This window comes from Vidua macroura, chromosome 6 (genome assembly GCF_024509145.1).
Source record: "Vidua macroura isolate BioBank_ID:100142 chromosome 6, ASM2450914v1, whole genome shotgun sequence".
Lineage (NCBI taxonomy): Eukaryota > Metazoa > Chordata > Aves > Passeriformes > Viduidae > Vidua > Vidua macroura.
The window spans coordinates 26,974,586-26,992,578 of record NC_071576.1 but is presented as its reverse complement, the minus strand read 5'-3'; the positions used below and the strand labels follow the sequence as shown (position 1 = coordinate 26,992,578).

General features: G+C 34.9%; 1 protein-coding gene across 1 annotated transcript in view; it reads right to left on the bottom strand.

Moving 5' to 3' along the window:
* The window catches only part of HEATR5A (HEAT repeat containing 5A), a 54,799-nt gene extending 41,613 nt beyond the window's left edge, over positions 1-13,186 (bottom strand). Inside the window, exons 1-9 of the mRNA XM_053980892.1 lie at positions 13,112-13,186; positions 11,407-11,653; positions 10,192-10,403; positions 7,316-7,424; positions 6,653-6,802; positions 6,219-6,390; positions 4,099-4,259; positions 1,332-1,587; positions 85-240 (exon numbers count right to left, since the gene is read on the bottom strand). Of these exons, the coding sequence (XP_053836867.1) occupies positions 85-240; positions 1,332-1,587; positions 4,099-4,259; positions 6,219-6,390; positions 6,653-6,802; positions 7,316-7,424; positions 10,192-10,403; positions 11,407-11,532 (1,342 nt within the window). The 5' untranslated portion in view covers positions 11,533-11,653; positions 13,112-13,186. The remainder of the gene's footprint in view (positions 1-84; positions 241-1,331; positions 1,588-4,098; positions 4,260-6,218; positions 6,391-6,652; positions 6,803-7,315; positions 7,425-10,191; positions 10,404-11,406; positions 11,654-13,111) is intronic.
* Positions 13,187-17,993: the final 4,807 nt, after the last annotated feature.

Genomic DNA, 17,993 nt, shown 5'->3' with positions numbered 1-17,993 from the left:
TAAGAAATCACAGAAGATCATGGTGAACAAACAAATATAAATTTAATTTGTACTCTGGTTCAGAAAGCAATTCAGGGCTTTTACCTGTACTAGAGTCTTGCAGTAATGGTGCTGCTGTAGTTCCTAAGCCATGAATGAGACTTCCGAGTTCCTGAAGTGCACACACAAGCACATGCTGACTCGCTGTTACATCTGTTGTATTAACTTTTGTTTCCAAGTTACCATCACTTATTGCAGCATCTGATAACACAATACAAGAAAATCACCATTAAATCATTACCAAAATCAAACAGATGGGAGAAAGGTTTTTGCCAAGAGAAGTTGTTTATATTAGTAAATGAGCTTTTACTATTTTTATTATTGTTTTCATAAAGGGTTACCTTCACTGAGACACATACATTTCTTTTACTAAAAGGATGGTGCAGTAACATCTGTGAGGGCAAGAGTGTGGATAAATGGAAAATACCAAATTGCTTATCTTTACATGATGGGGAACAGTAGCTAGCAAGAAGTGCTACTGTCTGCCCTACCAAAAGTAACTTGAAGAAGACATACTGTGATATAACTTGCCAGATTTTACTGCATCATAGGGAAAAAGAAAGAGAAGAAAAGAATGAAATCTTGCAAGATCAAGCAAGTGAGAAGGCAGAGACATGGAATGAAGAGGGAGGGAAAAATATTATGTTTTCTGAAGGTTTATATTTTGAGACACAAATCATTATGTCTGCTTAAACATAAAACATTTAGATATTTAAATCAGATATAACATGTACACCAGAGGACAACAGGTTATGTCCAGGATTCTCTTTCTTCTCCTCCAGAAGGACAATGGTCGAAGATCACAGGCTCTTTCTAGAAACAGTGTACAAGACCTTATCATGCAAGAGATCTGTTTTCTCCAGGAGAAATGCTCATTTGTCATTTAGGAACAAATGCTTCTTTTGAACCTTCAGTAGTGTTAACTGCTCTAACAGGAAAGCAGGATCTGACTGGACGTGCATTGTCTGCCAAACTAACTAACTTTACAATACTGCCTGTGTACTATTATTGCAATTATTTTATTTGTTAATGCCTAAAATTACATTTGCCAGGAATGGAGTGTTAAAAACATCTGTATATACTTATGTGGGTACACATGTACAAAAACATAGACCAAGCAAATAACCAGCCCAAGCTTAAAACAAAGCATTCCATCAAAAGCCCTCTACATTATCATGGTAATAAATCAGCACAATATATTCTATTTCTGCAGATTCTGCATTAAGTAGCTGTACAATCACTTAAAAAAGGAAAAACAGAGGCCCAAATGGATAATCTTGTTATACCCATACCTACAACTTTCTTCAGTTTCCAGATGGCCTGACAAATCTCCTTGGCAGCTGCAATCTGAGCCTTTTCCCCAAGCAGGCCTCCTACTGTAGCTCGAAGGATGAATGAAACACAGCGGCGACAGCCGATAGCATCCACTGGACTCTGAACAGCCTTAGGGTGAGACTGAGACACCAGATCTAGAATATGGGATAGGAAGGCAGAGAAATTCCTTTCAAGCCATTGTGCTCCTAATGTCGAGACAAATACCACATATGCCTGAAAGAGATTTCAAAAGAAACATATTTTAGAGCAAAATATGTGGAAATTCAGTATGAACTATCCTACATGCTTATTTTTTAAATCTTCACATTGCCACAACTAGAACACTAAACTGCAATGATTTATAAATTTATGCATCCATTAATCACATACATTCTCACTTTTAGGTATCTGCAATTTTTTATATTTATGTATTAATTTTTAAAAATAATTTAAATTACTATCAAAACTGTTATGGGTCTTTTCTAAGTCAGTATATTCTGTGATTCTGCATTAGTAATATTGCAGCCTGCTTTGACTGTAAGTTATTTCAAGCTGCTTGCCCATGTCATCTTATTCCAGAGTGTGAGAAATGGTGGTTTACCCTGCACAGGCACTTGTTATGTAAAACATTGTGTTTGGTCTCACCGAACAACAGCTTCCAGCTATTTAACATTCTGCACATGAACCCCAAATTTAATGTATGAATGCATTTTAAGAACTACTATGTTACAAAACTATAACCCATAACCCAGAGAAAATTTGGTTATTAAAGGGTCTGAATCAGGGAATATTTGCAGCCCCCAAGCACTGTTCTTCAACCCAATGAATTTTAATAGTTTGCCTTGCAATGGAGGTACCATAAAAAGACTGTCACCACAAAGAGAAAGAATGCAGAATCACTTTACAAACCTAATCACCACAAGACCATTTATTTCACCACATAATAAGCTCCCCTACAATTGCCTTCTATGTGCATATGTTGGATGTTTTTAATGAATAGATCAAGAAAACAGAAAACAAAAAATGAGAATATGCAAATGAGCACACAAAATTCCTCATAAGAAAGGAACTTTTTACTACTGCTTATATCAATCTACTTTCAACAACTGCTTATATCAATTAATTTCTGCATTTGCCTCATACATACTTTGTCTTATGTCTAACATTCACAACAAAATTACTCATGTAAAATAAAGGGAACTATTGTAGACAAAATAATTATACTATTAGATCCTGTTAGCAGCTTATTGTTCTTGACAAACACTACTTAGGCTTCATAATGGATCAGTACATTACCCTGGTTTTACAGATTTGAAACCTGAGGAATTTAACAGGATAAAGACTTGTGAAGAGTGATACTGCCATGGCTTCATTTTAAATTCTATCTTGAACTTGGCTTGAACAAATATAAACCTTCCATATGTAAGAAGTCATCTTCAGAGCCTTTCTTATTTTTAAATTCATAATAAGCTGCAACTCACTAATTAATACATTTTTTAACTGCAAGTGTTTTCTATTCACAAGCATGATAAATTCACAATTTTTCAAGCTTTTTATTTGTAGAAACATTGCACTATTTAAACGGTTCTGGTACAGTTTGAATGTACCATCAAGCACAGGTGTTAACATAGATACACATGAAAAAGGAGACAACTTCCAAAAACCAGTACAAATAGTCAAGACATTGAACCGAGATATCTGATATATTCCCGGAAAACTAATAAAACTACCATGTATATAGAACACCCTGGAAATCTCTGGCATGCATTTTCTAGGCAAATAGCTGTCAAGGTATTATTGTTCCCTAGCTTTTCTGTTCTCTCTGCAAAAAGTTAATGCTTCCACTCAACATGACCTGAGCACAGAAGACAATTTGTAGCACATTCTAGCTGTTTCACTCCAAAATCTGGCAGCTTGTATCAGTAATTCAAGCTAATTTAAAGATCTTTCGTACAGAAGTTGAAATGTACTGACAAACTGCCTTACTGACAAAGGTGCTTATCATATAGCTGTGGGACTGTAACATACTAAAATAATCACAGCTACTTGTACATAAATGTTCATTGTGACCTTTAGTCTTGATTCACAGGTTTTACATTTGAATATCTACAATTCAGCATGTTTAATTTGAAGATAATCTTTACAGGATGAAGCCAACCTGATTTTATCTGAGAAATGTGTACTGTTTTTACCAGCAGGCACTACATGGCCTGGCTTCAGTGCTGTTCAGTTTACAAGATTCTGTGCTTTGAGCATCCTGGAACAAAGCAAAACAGACGTTGGGTTTTTTCCACTAAGTTCTGTTTTCCTTACTTTTCATGCACTTACTCAAAGCAGAACCATCTTTTCAGGACTAGACTTGGAATTCCCTATACAAAAGGAAACTATTTCAAGTTCAAACATTTCTTCTAACTTCTCCCTTTAATTTTCAAATGTAAGGAAATTTTTTTTAAAAACTGAGCAATTGATTTCTATCACTCATTTGAAATTCATATCATGTGAAGCTTTCACAAGTAGTACATATTTGACTTTTAAAATGTCAAACTCTCGGGTAAACAGTAAGCAACATCAGAAATCTTTTTTTTCTTTTCTTTCTAGTGTGACTCAAGATGTAAATCCTTATTTTGAAATATATATATTTCATTACAAATACAAAAAAAGGATGAAAGAACAGATATATCTAGAGCAAAGCAATTATACAAATGTTTGGCAATCTCAGAAAATCATAACTGATGTAATCCAAACCTGGGTGACTCCAACTCTAACATCTCTGCTGACTGAACTGGTCCCTTTCAACATATCACCACTGGCTCGTAGAAATCCACAACTTCCACGCAGAAATCCAGTTCCCAGTAGCTCCATCACATCTTCCAAAGAGATTCTGCGGAAGTTATGCTTGGTGGATGCTAAGAACAGATGTACATCTTTAGAGGAATAGTTCAAAAACCTTGGTATATTTTAGAAGTAGAGATTCAACTCTCTTAATTTTAGTAAAAATAATTTGCACAAACTCAGTAGCACAATCAAATCCAAATACTGTTTGAGCATAACTTCACAACAGAAACTAGGACATTTTAGCTCTCATTGCTCCAGCAAAACACAGTATTTCTCAGGTTTTTCTGCTTTAACTACCTTTAAGTAGTTTAAGCCATTACTTAATATGCATACTTACATTTACCCACCCTCAGTATTTGCCATCTATGCTTCCTCTGCAAAAAGGTCTGTAAGGTCTACTTCTACCACCCACAGCTTAATGAAAGCCCTGGTTCTTACATGTTCCAGCTTAGCAGCAAACACAATCTCTATTCCAAACCTCAGACATGGCAGATCCCCCTCTACTATCCTTAGCCAGGTAAAGACACACCTACAGGTCCTCTTAGAAAAATTATCAAGTCATCTTAGCATTAAGATAGTCCTCTAAAAGAGTGAGAAAAATAAAATATGCTTGCAATTGTTTAGGAAAATTATCCATCCCCAATTCCTATTCCAGTGCTTTATTTCTTGATAGAAAGTTCATTTAAAATACATGCTGGGATGTGTACATGTAAACTTAGCATGATGACAGCACACTGCATACTGACCTAAAATTTTCACTGCATTTTTCATTCTCTTTCAAGGATTCAAACGAGAAAAGGAATGAGAGGATTGGAGATATAGATGTCCAGAAAAAAAATAATTAAACAAAACCCCCTCAATATCAGCAGATTATCAGACACTGTGCACAAATTTCAGGAGTACAAATTTCTTCATATACTACTTCCTCCACTCTGCCCCAGCCCCTTCTAGTCCCCATCTAGCTTCTGCCCCACTTAGCTCTAACTTCTTTTTAACTAAAAATAACTAAAATAAGGACAAAACTCCCTGAAATAGCCAACCAAATAATTTATAAGCTTCTTACATAACCTTATCTTAGAGTCTTTGAAATAACAAGTACATTGCTTACATAGATTAAAGGAAACTAATGAGTCTATAAAGAGGTCAGAATATTATTTTTTTATTTTTTTGAGAAAAGATAAGTGCTGATTTTTTTTTCTGTAACACAGTAATTCTCTCCAAAAATTTCTGGGGGAAATATTTTGTAAACCAAGACTTCAGAGTCTACAATGCAAATACACAGCCTCAAGTATTTTGAAAAACAGTAAGCTGGGCTGAAAGGCATGCCATTTTGTCATTTGCTGGTTGTTGCTGTTATTAAAAGCAGAACAATCAGTCTGAATCACACTTATTTTGTGTCCTGTTATGTTTTGCTTAGATGACAGTTAGACATTTAGCTTGGGGCTTCTAAGACTAAAACCCCTCAGTCTGAATCACACAAAGTATTGGAAATTATAACTGTGCCAGGATGCTTCAGTCAACTCAAGTACTGTCTTCCAGAAAAAAAAGTTACATAGCTGTTGTGTGAACAAAACTGCCTGCTAATTTCTGCTTCTGATCATATTTATACTGCTATCCACTGACAATCCAGGTGTTGTATCGATTGAAGGTATCCTTAACTTTTTAGTTTGACAGAGAGACTGCCTCAAATCTTAGTTATTTCTAAACTGCTTGAATTAATCTTGCTTTTAAATTCCTGCAGTAACTACTTTCTCTCCATACAACAACAATCTCATAGCAGAGAAAAAGTTTTACTAACTACTTTCCATTGTTCATTATTTTATAAAGATAGATAGATAGATAGATAGATAGACAGAACCAAAAAACAGCACTTCACAAGAAAAAAGTTAGAAAAAATACCAAACCAGAGATATGAACAGTCAGAAGAAGCTTACAATATGGTTTACTTCAGGCTTGAACAGAACTTGAGAGTTTCTTATAATCTGACAGATTTTTATAGATGAGGAATCAGCACAGAAAGCATGTTTTACCTGTAATCTGCTTAGATGTTAGAGCTCTAGCCAATATTGTGCCTAAAAGTTTTGAAACTGCTAATCGTACATCATAATTGGAACCTTCAAAGGATTTAAAACACAAGGTAACAACACTATCCAGGTCTGTAGTCCACATAAATAGTGCTTCATTCTGAAGTTCAAGAAGACACTAGACAAAAAAACAGAAATAAAAGTGTTTTGACATGGAAAAGCACTCAGTAAAAATTTTAATTTGCTACATAATAAACTGAGTTCTCCCTAACAAAATAAGCACCTTGCTTCATACTAAAATTACTTCTATTTTTTCTGGCACGTTACTATCAAAGAAACACAGATAAGCAAACAATGTTTTTACTTCCGTGTTCATTTATCATTAAAACAGAATTTTATGTTTTAGGGAGCTACTTACAATAGCCATTGGAGCAGTTTACCTTAGCAGCAGCACAGCGGACAGCCATGGATCGATCTGTCAGACAGGATCGGGCAGCTTTGTAAATATCTCTGTGACAGGGGATGGCAGCAGCTCCTAAACCATTTAATATATTTTGCAAACTAAGCATGATTTCATAACGACCTTGAGACTGAAAATGAAAAAGAGAAATGTTAAAGCTTTGTAACCCTAAGTTCCTTTGAAATACAAAACTACTGAAATAGGTAAAAAATGGCTGGGTCTTTCAGAGATCTAATTATACTGAAATAAGTTAAAGCAGATAACTTGCCCCAAAACTTTATAAGCAAATCAAAATAGTAGGAAATTCTATGTTCTATTGAAAACCAATAATTACAAGTATAAAGCCCAAAACAAAGTATGAGCTATAGAAAAAATGTTCTCATTAATAATGCAATTAAATTTTCTAATTTATCAAGTACTTTCATGAAACCAGATAAAGAAAAGCTGTGATCCATCCTTTTATAGTCATAATCCATTAACTCTAGTACTTCTTTAGAATTTAGACACTGATTTTTATCTGACTTTTCACAACTTTTTTCTTGTATGTTGGTATCATGCATTTTCTCTTATTCATTGGTCCAGCTACCAGCAGTAAAAATCCTTTTATTTTTCCAATCATTTTTTAAACATGCTGTTCCAATACCTCTGCATTCTTCATTGCTTTAAGCACATTCCCAACGGTGTCAGTAAAACTGTTTCCCAAAATTCTTCCCAATTTTTTGTATAAATAGCCCAAGCATACCACCGCAGCACTAAAACAAAAGCAAATCCAAAGACGCGTGAAAATGGATGCACTAAGAGATGAAAGGGATTAAGACGATTGAAGTAATCAATGTGCAAACAGCAAAATAACTAAACAGGATGTCCCAGAAATGTAAGTGGATCATCAAAAGGGGAAAAAAAAAATGGTCTGTATGTGGCACATACCCTGTAGAAGAAATGCAGATACAAGGGTTGCTAAAGTAACTTGGATAATACAAGAATTCAGGTAATATAACCTTCCAGTACCTTTTACAAGAGGAATAGTTTGCATATCTACCTTTAAACCTTAACATTAGTTTCTTACTAAGCATGCTCTGTGTCATGTTGCAGCAGATGCTGCCAGAAGTAGTCAGGGACAGGTTTATTTACAAATGGTCTAGTAATTACAATTCTGTCATTCATGTATCACAGTACATACTAAAAAGATACCTTGAAGGAAATAAAACTATAAACCCATGTCCCTTTCACTGTAGACCGATTCTGAATTTAACATTCAGGTGAAACACCTGACAAACGGACTCTGTGTGCTCACTGGCCTTTCCTTTAGCAAAGGCAAAAACTGCTAATATTGAGGGAAAAAAAAAAAAAGGGTGCCTAATGTAATGAAAGAGCATTTTCCTTTGAATAATTAGTCAATGAAAACACTTTGGTTTTCTATTGACAGATCTATAACTAAACCAATTAATTTCTTGTATACAAAAAGAATTATATGTTTAATCAGCTTTCAGCTCTTTCTCAGACCTACTTAAATATGTAGAAATTGTTCAGCATCCCCTTCAACAAAAGAACATTTTGCTTATTCCCCAACTGAATTCAAGTTCCATATCTATAATTTTAAATTCTCATACTGAATACATTCTTAATTTAAAAAATACATTTAATATTTACAGTAATTCCCTAAATGCACAGTAAGAAAAACAAACCTAGTATCCTTTATCTCTTATCATACTACAATATTATTTTCATTAAAAACCCGGGTTTTGTTATTGCTTTTATCCAACTCAGTACACACCAACAACTTGGACTTAAATTTTGTTCATGGTGTGCCTGGGCATGAAATTATAATTTTCCAAATTCCCTTCTAAATTGAGCATATGATGGTCACAGGCACTCTGCTTAATAAAGTAATAAGCTGCATTCATGATGCATGACCTGTTTATCTGATTTGGTAGAGCATTCACATCATGCTGAGTTTTAGTAGTAGATGAGCACCTAACTAAGGTTTTGTTTAAAGTGCTTGCGTAAAACATTTTCATCTTCCACATATAGGAAAGAAGAAAAGTGATAATCTATAAGCTAAGAGACCAGTTTACTGGAATCTGTATTTAAAGGAGTGCCCAGGTGTATCAACATATTGTGAACACTGACGGTGAAGTGTTGCTACGAGACAACATGGGCATGCATGCTAAATATGGACAGATGGCAAAGACAACGCTTTAATCAAGATCAAAACAAAACAAAAAAAAGCAGTTTTCTACACTGAACACCAAGTATTTAATATATTTGCAACTAAGATGAAAGATTTTACTCAACACACAGTTCTATAGTTCCAATTATTTTCTGTAGTCTGTTGTCTCCATGTCAGTTCTACCAGAAATCCCTTTACCAAAACTTTTTTGAAGAAAATCATATTTTACAATTACCTTTTTCTCCGTCTCTTTCTTCCTCTTCTTACCACTGCTTACATACCCAGGAACAGGTGGTGTACACTGCCACCTCTCTCCCTCTCCCCCAGCTACTACTCTGCATTCTGGCTTTGGTTATCTTCCATTTCTGCTTTACTGCCAATGGCCTCCCCCATCACTCTCTGCTGTACTGACATCACCCACTTCCTCCAGTGTGGCACATCACAGTTGAAGCGGGAAGACCTGCAGAACTCTGTCCCACACTACAACTCAACTCTAATGTTAATGGATATCATTGTTTAAAATGTACTACAGCAGTAATTTACTTTGCAAGACTAAGATCCTTTATAGCAAACTTATTCCTAACTCAAAAGACTGTACAAGATGTCAACTGGAAGAAGAAGGAAACAAAAAAAATGGTATAAGAAAATACAACTTACTCCTTGCAAAATCTATTTTCAGGAATCTTTACTTGTGTTGTCAGAAACAGGTTTAGCAAAGGAGGAAGAGAGATCCTGCTCTGCTTTCAATACCATATCATTAATGCAAAAGGATGTTAATCTATCTTCACTATCTTCTATCTCATCTTTACTACCTTCATCTTTAATTTGCTTCATTATAGTGAGAGATGTGCATAATTTTGGGAATGAAGGTTATTCATAACATTTCTTCACATAAAAATTTGGCTTCACATTCTGAAGTAGCAGTTCATGTTTCTCTGCTCTGTTACTAAGGCTTTTGGCATTTAGTTACAAACATTTCAGATGTTTTTAACTATATCCAGTTTCCCACCTGAATTAAGAAAAGTACTCAGTAACTGTCTTTTATACCTGAAGTTGTGCTTGTCTGTTTTACTGCTCTTCTCAGCACTATTTGAATGAAAATACACCTGCCCTCTCATAACTCTGTTATCCATTGTTGATATTCTCCCTAGCCTGATTTTCAGTTGTCTGGCTGGAGACCACCAGGTGTCTTCTACCCTTTTGGTTCCTGATGCTCATATACAACAGGGACTACCAGCACAATCTTTGTTCTATTACATATTTTGTGGCAGTGAACTCAGATGAATCTCACTACTTAAACCTGTCTAGTTATAACTGGATCTGAAGCTTGAGGGTAAAAACACACTTACAGTTTTGTAGGCAGATAACTCGGTGAGTCATCTTTACTCCGAATGAGTTCATTGCATTTGTCAATTGTTTGGTAAACAGAAAAAGTGTCTCCAGTGCTATAAAGTACAGCTAAATTCTTGGCAAGAAGCCGTCTGGTAGGAGGTCCTGGTGAATTGTTTAATAAAGAAGTCAATTGTTCAACCAGTTTCTTCTGGTTTTCCCTTATATCAGCCTGGAAATAAAATCAGTAACCAGTTAAAGTTCAGTTACATTTAAAAGTTAGTTACAGATTATTAATTCCTATTATCTTTACTTTTCATTATTACCATTCTGATAATGACATTCTGAACCACAAATGAACATTTTATTGCATTTTTATACTTAAAGAAAAGACATTTTAAGTACTATTTTATTCTTCTTAAAAAAACCAATGCTTTTTTCAGAGCACAATTATTGCTAGTAGCATTTCAAGTGTATTTTCTCTGTGGCATATCTATGCTCAAATCTTTCTCAAACAAAGCTGCCTTTTCTTTCTTTCAATGTCTGCTTTAAAATAAAAGAATTCATAGATATATAATAAGTTTAGTAGCAAAGAAGAACTTTAAAAAAGAAGCTGAGTTTCAGGAACTTGAGCATTAGAAAAGGAAGAACTTCCCTTAAAACAATTATCCAGTCCTACATACATTTTTAATACTCTTAAAATAAAGAACGAGACACTGTTTTTCATTTAGGTATTTTCATCACAAATTAGCATTATTTTGGTTAGTTTATTATCACATGTCTACATAACCTACTTAATATACACTAAACAGTGAATCAAACAATTGGAGAGTTGGCTGGAAACAGATATTTTATCATTTAACTAGGAAAATTTAAAAAAAAAAAAAAAAACAAGGAGAAAGATGGTACATTCCTGCTTGGTAGAGAAGCATCAAATAATTGTGCAACACTAGATGGAAGCATTACTAACATTCTTCATAATGGGGCTGCAAAATCTTGCAGTAATAATAGGAGTTAAAAATAATTAAAATTCCTTTAATTGGACAAGTGGCTCTGTCACTAGAAGAGTTGTGACCAAGAACTTATAACATTTAGAAAGCTGCTGCTAACACTAAATATACTTTTACTCCTTTGTGCATACAAGACATGAGGCAAATAACATTGCAGGCTGCTCTTTGATTTTAAACAAAATAATAAAAAGACAGGCTTTTCTTCTCAAGTCTTATTACACTTACTCTGCTAGTCACTGGTAAAAGTTTTTCCAAAAACTGTAACCATTCAAAAATGAACTCTGCTTTTTGAAATTCACCAAGATGGTTATATGCATCTTCATTAAGTAGTAAACTGTGAGCTAACTCCATTCCTTGAAATTTTCCTCAAATCTCCCAATAGTGCGAAATGAAAAAAATCCAACGAACTACAAAAACTTCATTAATCAGTTTCCTTCCTCATTAATATCTGGCAAATCAGAAGTTTTAACATCTAAACAGAAAAAAGGAAAAAAAAAGTTAATAAAAAGTCAACAATCACATAATATAAAGTATTAATGCTTGACTTAATAAAATGAAAATTTGCAAAGAAAGCCTAAGATAAAAAGGAAATTACAGCAGTGTTATTTAGATGTCCTTAGTAATACCAAATGTTTTTGAAAATGAGATAATGGTGTTGATGTAATATGCCAGTTGAGTTAAATATACATCTGAATATATCAGGACTGATTTTCCTTCACCTTGTTTTGCATGAAGTGAGGTTTTCTAGTCCTTAATCATATACCTGAAAGTAATGACCAACTGACCTCAAACACAATGATTTTGTTATCAAGAACAAAGTGCAGCAAAAGCTGCAACTAACAATTAACAAACTCCTGTTAATTATATTCACAAATATAAATGCTGACATATTATTCACCATTCTCAATACCACACAAGGCATAAAAAGCCCCCAGAATTTCATTGCTGAGCAAACCTCTAATAATCTCTTTTGGAAAAAAAGCCCCAAACCCAAACCTGAAAAGATTGTTTCAAAACTCAGAGTTCTAAAGAAGCTATGTTTAACTTATGTCTCTCAGACTATTTTGAGAATTTCCACATTGTTGATAAGCAAACCAAGATGGAAAATACTTCTAATGATATCTTCCCCCCACCCAATATCTAAATGCAATATAGCCTCAAAATAGAAAATAGAATATTCTGTAGGTTTCACAAATAAAGACATTCAGGGAGATTCTGGTAAAATGTTGACCATATTTTAAACTCCCAAGCAAGTTATCCTTTTCAGAGGTCACTAAGACTGCTGAACACAGTTTTTCCTATGCAGTAACAATATTATAGTGTAAAGTGATCCCTCAAATAGTAGATGGGCAATACAAAGCATTGCTAAATAATTCAGAACTCAGGATGTCATCAAACACAGAGCCGAAGGTTACCTTTACCACTTTTTACACATTTTTATTAACATTTACTCACAAAATAAATTAGTCACATTTAATTTATCATCATGAACTGTCACTCCAAATCTACCAAGCGGCTTGACAAAGCACCATACTATAAAATGGCAAGCAGATCTAAATATACATAGCACATACTTCTACGCATTTTTTTCTGCCTAGGTACGTAGAAGTTCACAATTTATCAGTTATCTCACTCCTACAACACTCACAGAATTTAGCTCTATTCTCACATTTTTGAAACATACAAAAAAAAAAACAAAAAAACAACAGGATTAAGTATAGAGTTTCATCACTGCTCAGCATGAAAATTACATGTGTAAATCACAAACGCTCCTTTTTCCACTCATCCAAGGCCTGTTCTAATGTCTACCATATCTAAACCACCTACTACCACAGCAACTTACCCAATTTACATACACATCCCAGGATTACAACTCAAGTTGTTTTCCCTAACTGAAAAGATCACAGTTTGTTGTCAGCACTTAACTTACCTAGCAGATAATTTCTCCTCATTGTAAAAACGGTCTCTCTGCTGCTCCAGGCTTTTGTATAAAGGATGTTAAGAACTCAATTTTCTATGAAAATAATTAATACTAAGATCAATGTTAGGAATGAAAGCACATAAGATACAAGTGTTTCTACAGAAAACAAGAATTCCAAAGTCTTGCAATACCATCAATGTTTATTAAGTAATAGCTCACCAAAAAAAGACTGGACCTCCATGAATATTATTAGCTCTTTATATGCTACATTTAAATTCAGTATGCCCACCATATACACCACACAACTGGGCTCATTTAACTACTGAAACCACCTTTCTCATTTCTGTTTTTTTAACTCAGTTTAATTCTAAACCAGTAAAAAGTAAGTTCAAACAGCATCATAACCATAATAATTTTCTAGAAAGATTATCCAACAACCGGCAGAACTGGCAAAGGTGATTCAACTGTTCTGAAAAATTAATGTACAGTACTATCAATACATGACATGAGGATTATCAACCCATTCTCCTACCCTCCAGATATAATTTTAATATTAGAATTCATTTGCATCACACATTGCTTATCTCAAACAGCAAAAACATTTTCTTTCAAAACTCATTCAACTTGAACTTATTCTGGTAGGACATAAAATACAGGTTGCATGTTATTTTAAAAGCATTCACTTTTCAATCACTCTTGAAAAGACTGATGCTGAAAACAAATAAAAAGCACACACAGATATCAGAATAATCCAAACTTCTTTTTGCCTGGTAAACCAGTGTTCAGCCTGCTGAAGAAAAGGTTCAAGATGACCTCATACCCTTCAAAAGGGTAGATGACCAAGAGGATGAAGACAGCTTCTTTACTTCATAATAAAAACAAGGAAGCTTACCCCCAACAGAAAAAAATATTTTCACTGTAAGGACTATTGGCCACTGTGACCGGTGCTGAGAAACTGCAGAACCTGCATCCTCAGGGGTTTCTAACAAAGCCCTAAGCAACACTATCCTAAGTTATTATTGTAACTTGCTTCTAAATTAAACACTCCAATTGTATAAGCACACACTTGCAAAACCAATATAAATTTATTTCTTTTTAGCCTAAATTAAAGAAAGAAAAAATGTTCTGGTGCAATTGCTGATCTTTATAATGAACACCTGCTAACATGACCAGAAACACTACCATTTTTCAAAAAAAAGACTTTTAGGACTGAATTACAAAGGCTAACTGCTTACTATGCAAGGATTAGAAACAGAACTGTCCATACAGGGAAAAAAAAAATTTAAAATCCCAGACCTGATCTTTCCACTGCTGATCAACAAGCAAATCTTGATTCCACAAGCCTGTATAGAAAGCAGCATACTCCCTACCCTATGCAAAAAAACTTATTCCAAACACTTAAGGAGGTTCCCTTCAATAAGCTGTAAGCCTGCACACCAGGGACACTTATGAAGTTTCAAAAGTAATGATAAAAGAAGGGCACATGCATAGAAACTTAGGAGAAGCAGGGCAAGAATGTAGGGCATGAAGTTCTCCTGCAGCATCCTGGTTTTGCAGAGAACAGAGCAAAAGGCACAGGGTTCACAGTGCAAAGCTGAACACAAGCACAGAACTTGGGAATGAGCTGCATTCAATTAATAATAAATATGTCCTTGTTATGTGTACAAGATGTTTCCAGGCAATTTCTAAGGAGAAGAAAACATCAAACCCAAAGCCACACTGTCCAGACATGGGTGGGACTCTGCTCTAATTGGAGGCGTGGTACAGCCACACTCTGGGCTGGTCAAGCACCAGGAAAGAGAGAATGTTCTGTCAGCAACTGGAGCTGCTTGGCCATCGTCAGCACCAGTAAATCAATGAGGTACAACCTAAGCATGTAAAGATGCATTTTATTTACAAGAAACCCACATTTAGAAATGCTGAATTATTTGATAGTGCTTTTCCCCTGGTGCTGTAATTTTGACGCTTCTCAATATGAAAAAGAAATCTGGGGAAAAATGTGAAATTTAATTAAATGAGATGTATGCTATGCCATCAACCAAAACAAAAAGGCATACATGCCTGATGAAATCTTCATTTGCCAACCAACATGATACACCATCATTTTGGTTTTTAGGTAACTGAAGCAATTACAAGAACTACTTTCCCATCGGTACTACAAGAACACATCAATCAAAAATTCCTCTTTTTTTTCCTGTAAGCTAAGTTTATTTTACATTATGCTACAAAACTGGCACAAAGATTTATTGGCCAAGGCAGAAATTGTTCCTACTTACTACTAAATTTTTTTTTTTCATTTATCAACTGCCAATTTGACAAGCAGAATTGTTCAAGACTGGTCAGAAAAGAGCTCAGAAAAGCTCTTGGAGCAAGCACTAGATGGAATGCCACCCTGTAAACTGAAAGAAATACAGGGTGCATCAAGCATTAAAAGGCAACAGCAATTGTATTGTTGAAGTTTCTGACAAACCTCAATGAGAAAAAAGGACCTGTAGTTTTTAAATAAAAGGTGATTCATCCAGGGTAAGACTGATCTGAGCAGCTGCCTTTAGCTACTGTCTTTCAAATATGAGAACCAACAGACCACCCATGATAAAGTTATAAGAGAGTGAGAAAGCTAAATAGATCTATTATTTGGATCAAGTTCATTCCCAGCTAGATAATCTCCTCAGGCTTTAAAAGATGAAGGAAGCAAACCATAGACTGCTGTTTATCTTGCACATGGAAGTCTAAGTAAAAATTGTAACATTACCAATGAAAAAGCTATGAGCAATAATGGCAACCTAATGAATTTCACTCTTCCTCTTCCTTTCAACTCTTGGCATATTTTGCTTATGCACAAAAAAATAAGAAGTACCAAAAAAAAGTAATCTGCAATAAAGCAAACTCCTAACTGGTCTTTCACTAAAAATCAGCCTTTAAATTATGAGTCATTGTTTCAGTGAAGAGCAACACAAGTAATGGAAACTACCACACAGACCAAGTTTGTACTTACAAATTTATTTTCTTTTAACATTTTTTACATTTGATCTCTGATCCACCACTTTGACTCTCTTTGCCAGGAACAAGTGCTGCTCAAACAGAAATCTGATCAACCTCAGTTCTCTGAGGTGAGGATCTAATGCACAATCTAGATGAGGGTCTAAGTCTTTACACCTGCTTTGTAGTGAAGAAAATAAAGTGCCATTTAACTTACCTTAATAATAATTATTTATATCTTCTAATTTCAAAAGTATTAACGTAATTCTGCACTAAATCCGATATAAGATAATAAACCTGTGGATTCAATTTTGTACCAATGACTAATCTAGCAGAGACACAAGTGCATAGCATTCCTCTAAGAAACTGCTGCTGTTACTCATTGACAGTAATGAGTAACAGTAAAAAAACAATAATGAATGAATAATGATTAAGATGAAAAATGACCAGTAATAATAACAACCAGTGTTTTCATAACAGCTGCCATTGGGCTGACTACACAATCAATGCCATAACCATCCCACTGCTGACAAACAGAGCTGAAGCACATTTGCTAGCTTCAACGTGACCCTCACGGCACCTCAGTGATATTTTAACTGACTTCAAATCCACGTTCTTTTCTTCAGAAAGCAAGATTTATTATCATCTGCCTAACAAGTGAACCAATACGTTTAAGAGAAAGCCTTCCAGCCTGACACGTTCAATTCCAGCCATTAACAGTTGAGATCAATGTTACTCCTGCAGCACTGTTTAAAAGTTTAATGGGATGATCGTTAGCAGCGCATCTGAGCTGACTGCACGGAGAGACATCGATGCTCAACCCTTTGTTACACCCTTGCACGTACCTGTTCACTGTCTTCCAAACATAAACACAACTCCTACCCAGCTCCCTTGGACTTATTTCTAACAGAAGAAAGTGAGTATGACGGTCTTTGCCAGCTGGACGAGAAAACCTTAAAGCACCAGCCAAATGCAGCTACTAATGAATGAAACATGGACCAAAATCCAATAGTTACAATGTACTGTTTATGCTAGTAGGCAAAAATAAAGAGGCACCCAGGTCTGGAGAAGGCAAAAAGTGCAGGTTCAAACTCCAGCAACTTCAAATGGGAGATATGACGGCCCAGGAAATTTGTAGCACACACAGAAATAATCTGATTTAAATAAGCAACAAGTACAAAATCTCAGTAATATCATAAGGAATAAAAAAACCCTAAAATTTCAGCTTAAATGAGTTTGGAGTTCAGACACTGGAAATATGTAAGAGTGGGAATATTCAATAGATAAATATGTTCATAATTACTGGAAAGACCAAGCAGCCTTTGTTTACTCACTGACTTCTATAAACTATTCTCCACTAACTCACAGAAGCAAAGTCTGCCTCAAAATCTTCAGTTAGAGAAGGCAAAGCTAAATAAAAGCATCCGTGTAAGTGAATCAGTACTTCCACATCCTTTGTGTGGCAGGATCCCCATCATTCAGCCAACTTGTACCTTTTTTCTATATACACAAGCTTTAAATTTTTGCTCCACAGAGCTACATGAAGCAAGAGCAGGTAACTGCTGCTCCCAACATAACAGTGACCCTCTTGCATATTTTATGCTCAGTAGTGCTTATCACTCTCACCCGTTCAGTCAACCAAAAAAAAAAAAAAAAAAAAAAAAGAAGCTGGGAATTTCATGTGCCATTTTACCGCTTTCTTGTATGTATTTTCAAAGAAACATACAAGCAAATGTAGGAAATTTCAGCACCAAGACAAGAAGAAGAGAGGGGAGGAAGAGACAAAGTTAACTCCCCTGAAGACTGTTTCTTTAGCAGAAACACTGGTATGTTTGACTGATTAAATACTTCATGAAGAGGTTTAAGAACAACATATGAAACCAGAGCCCAGTCTTTCAATATATACACACAT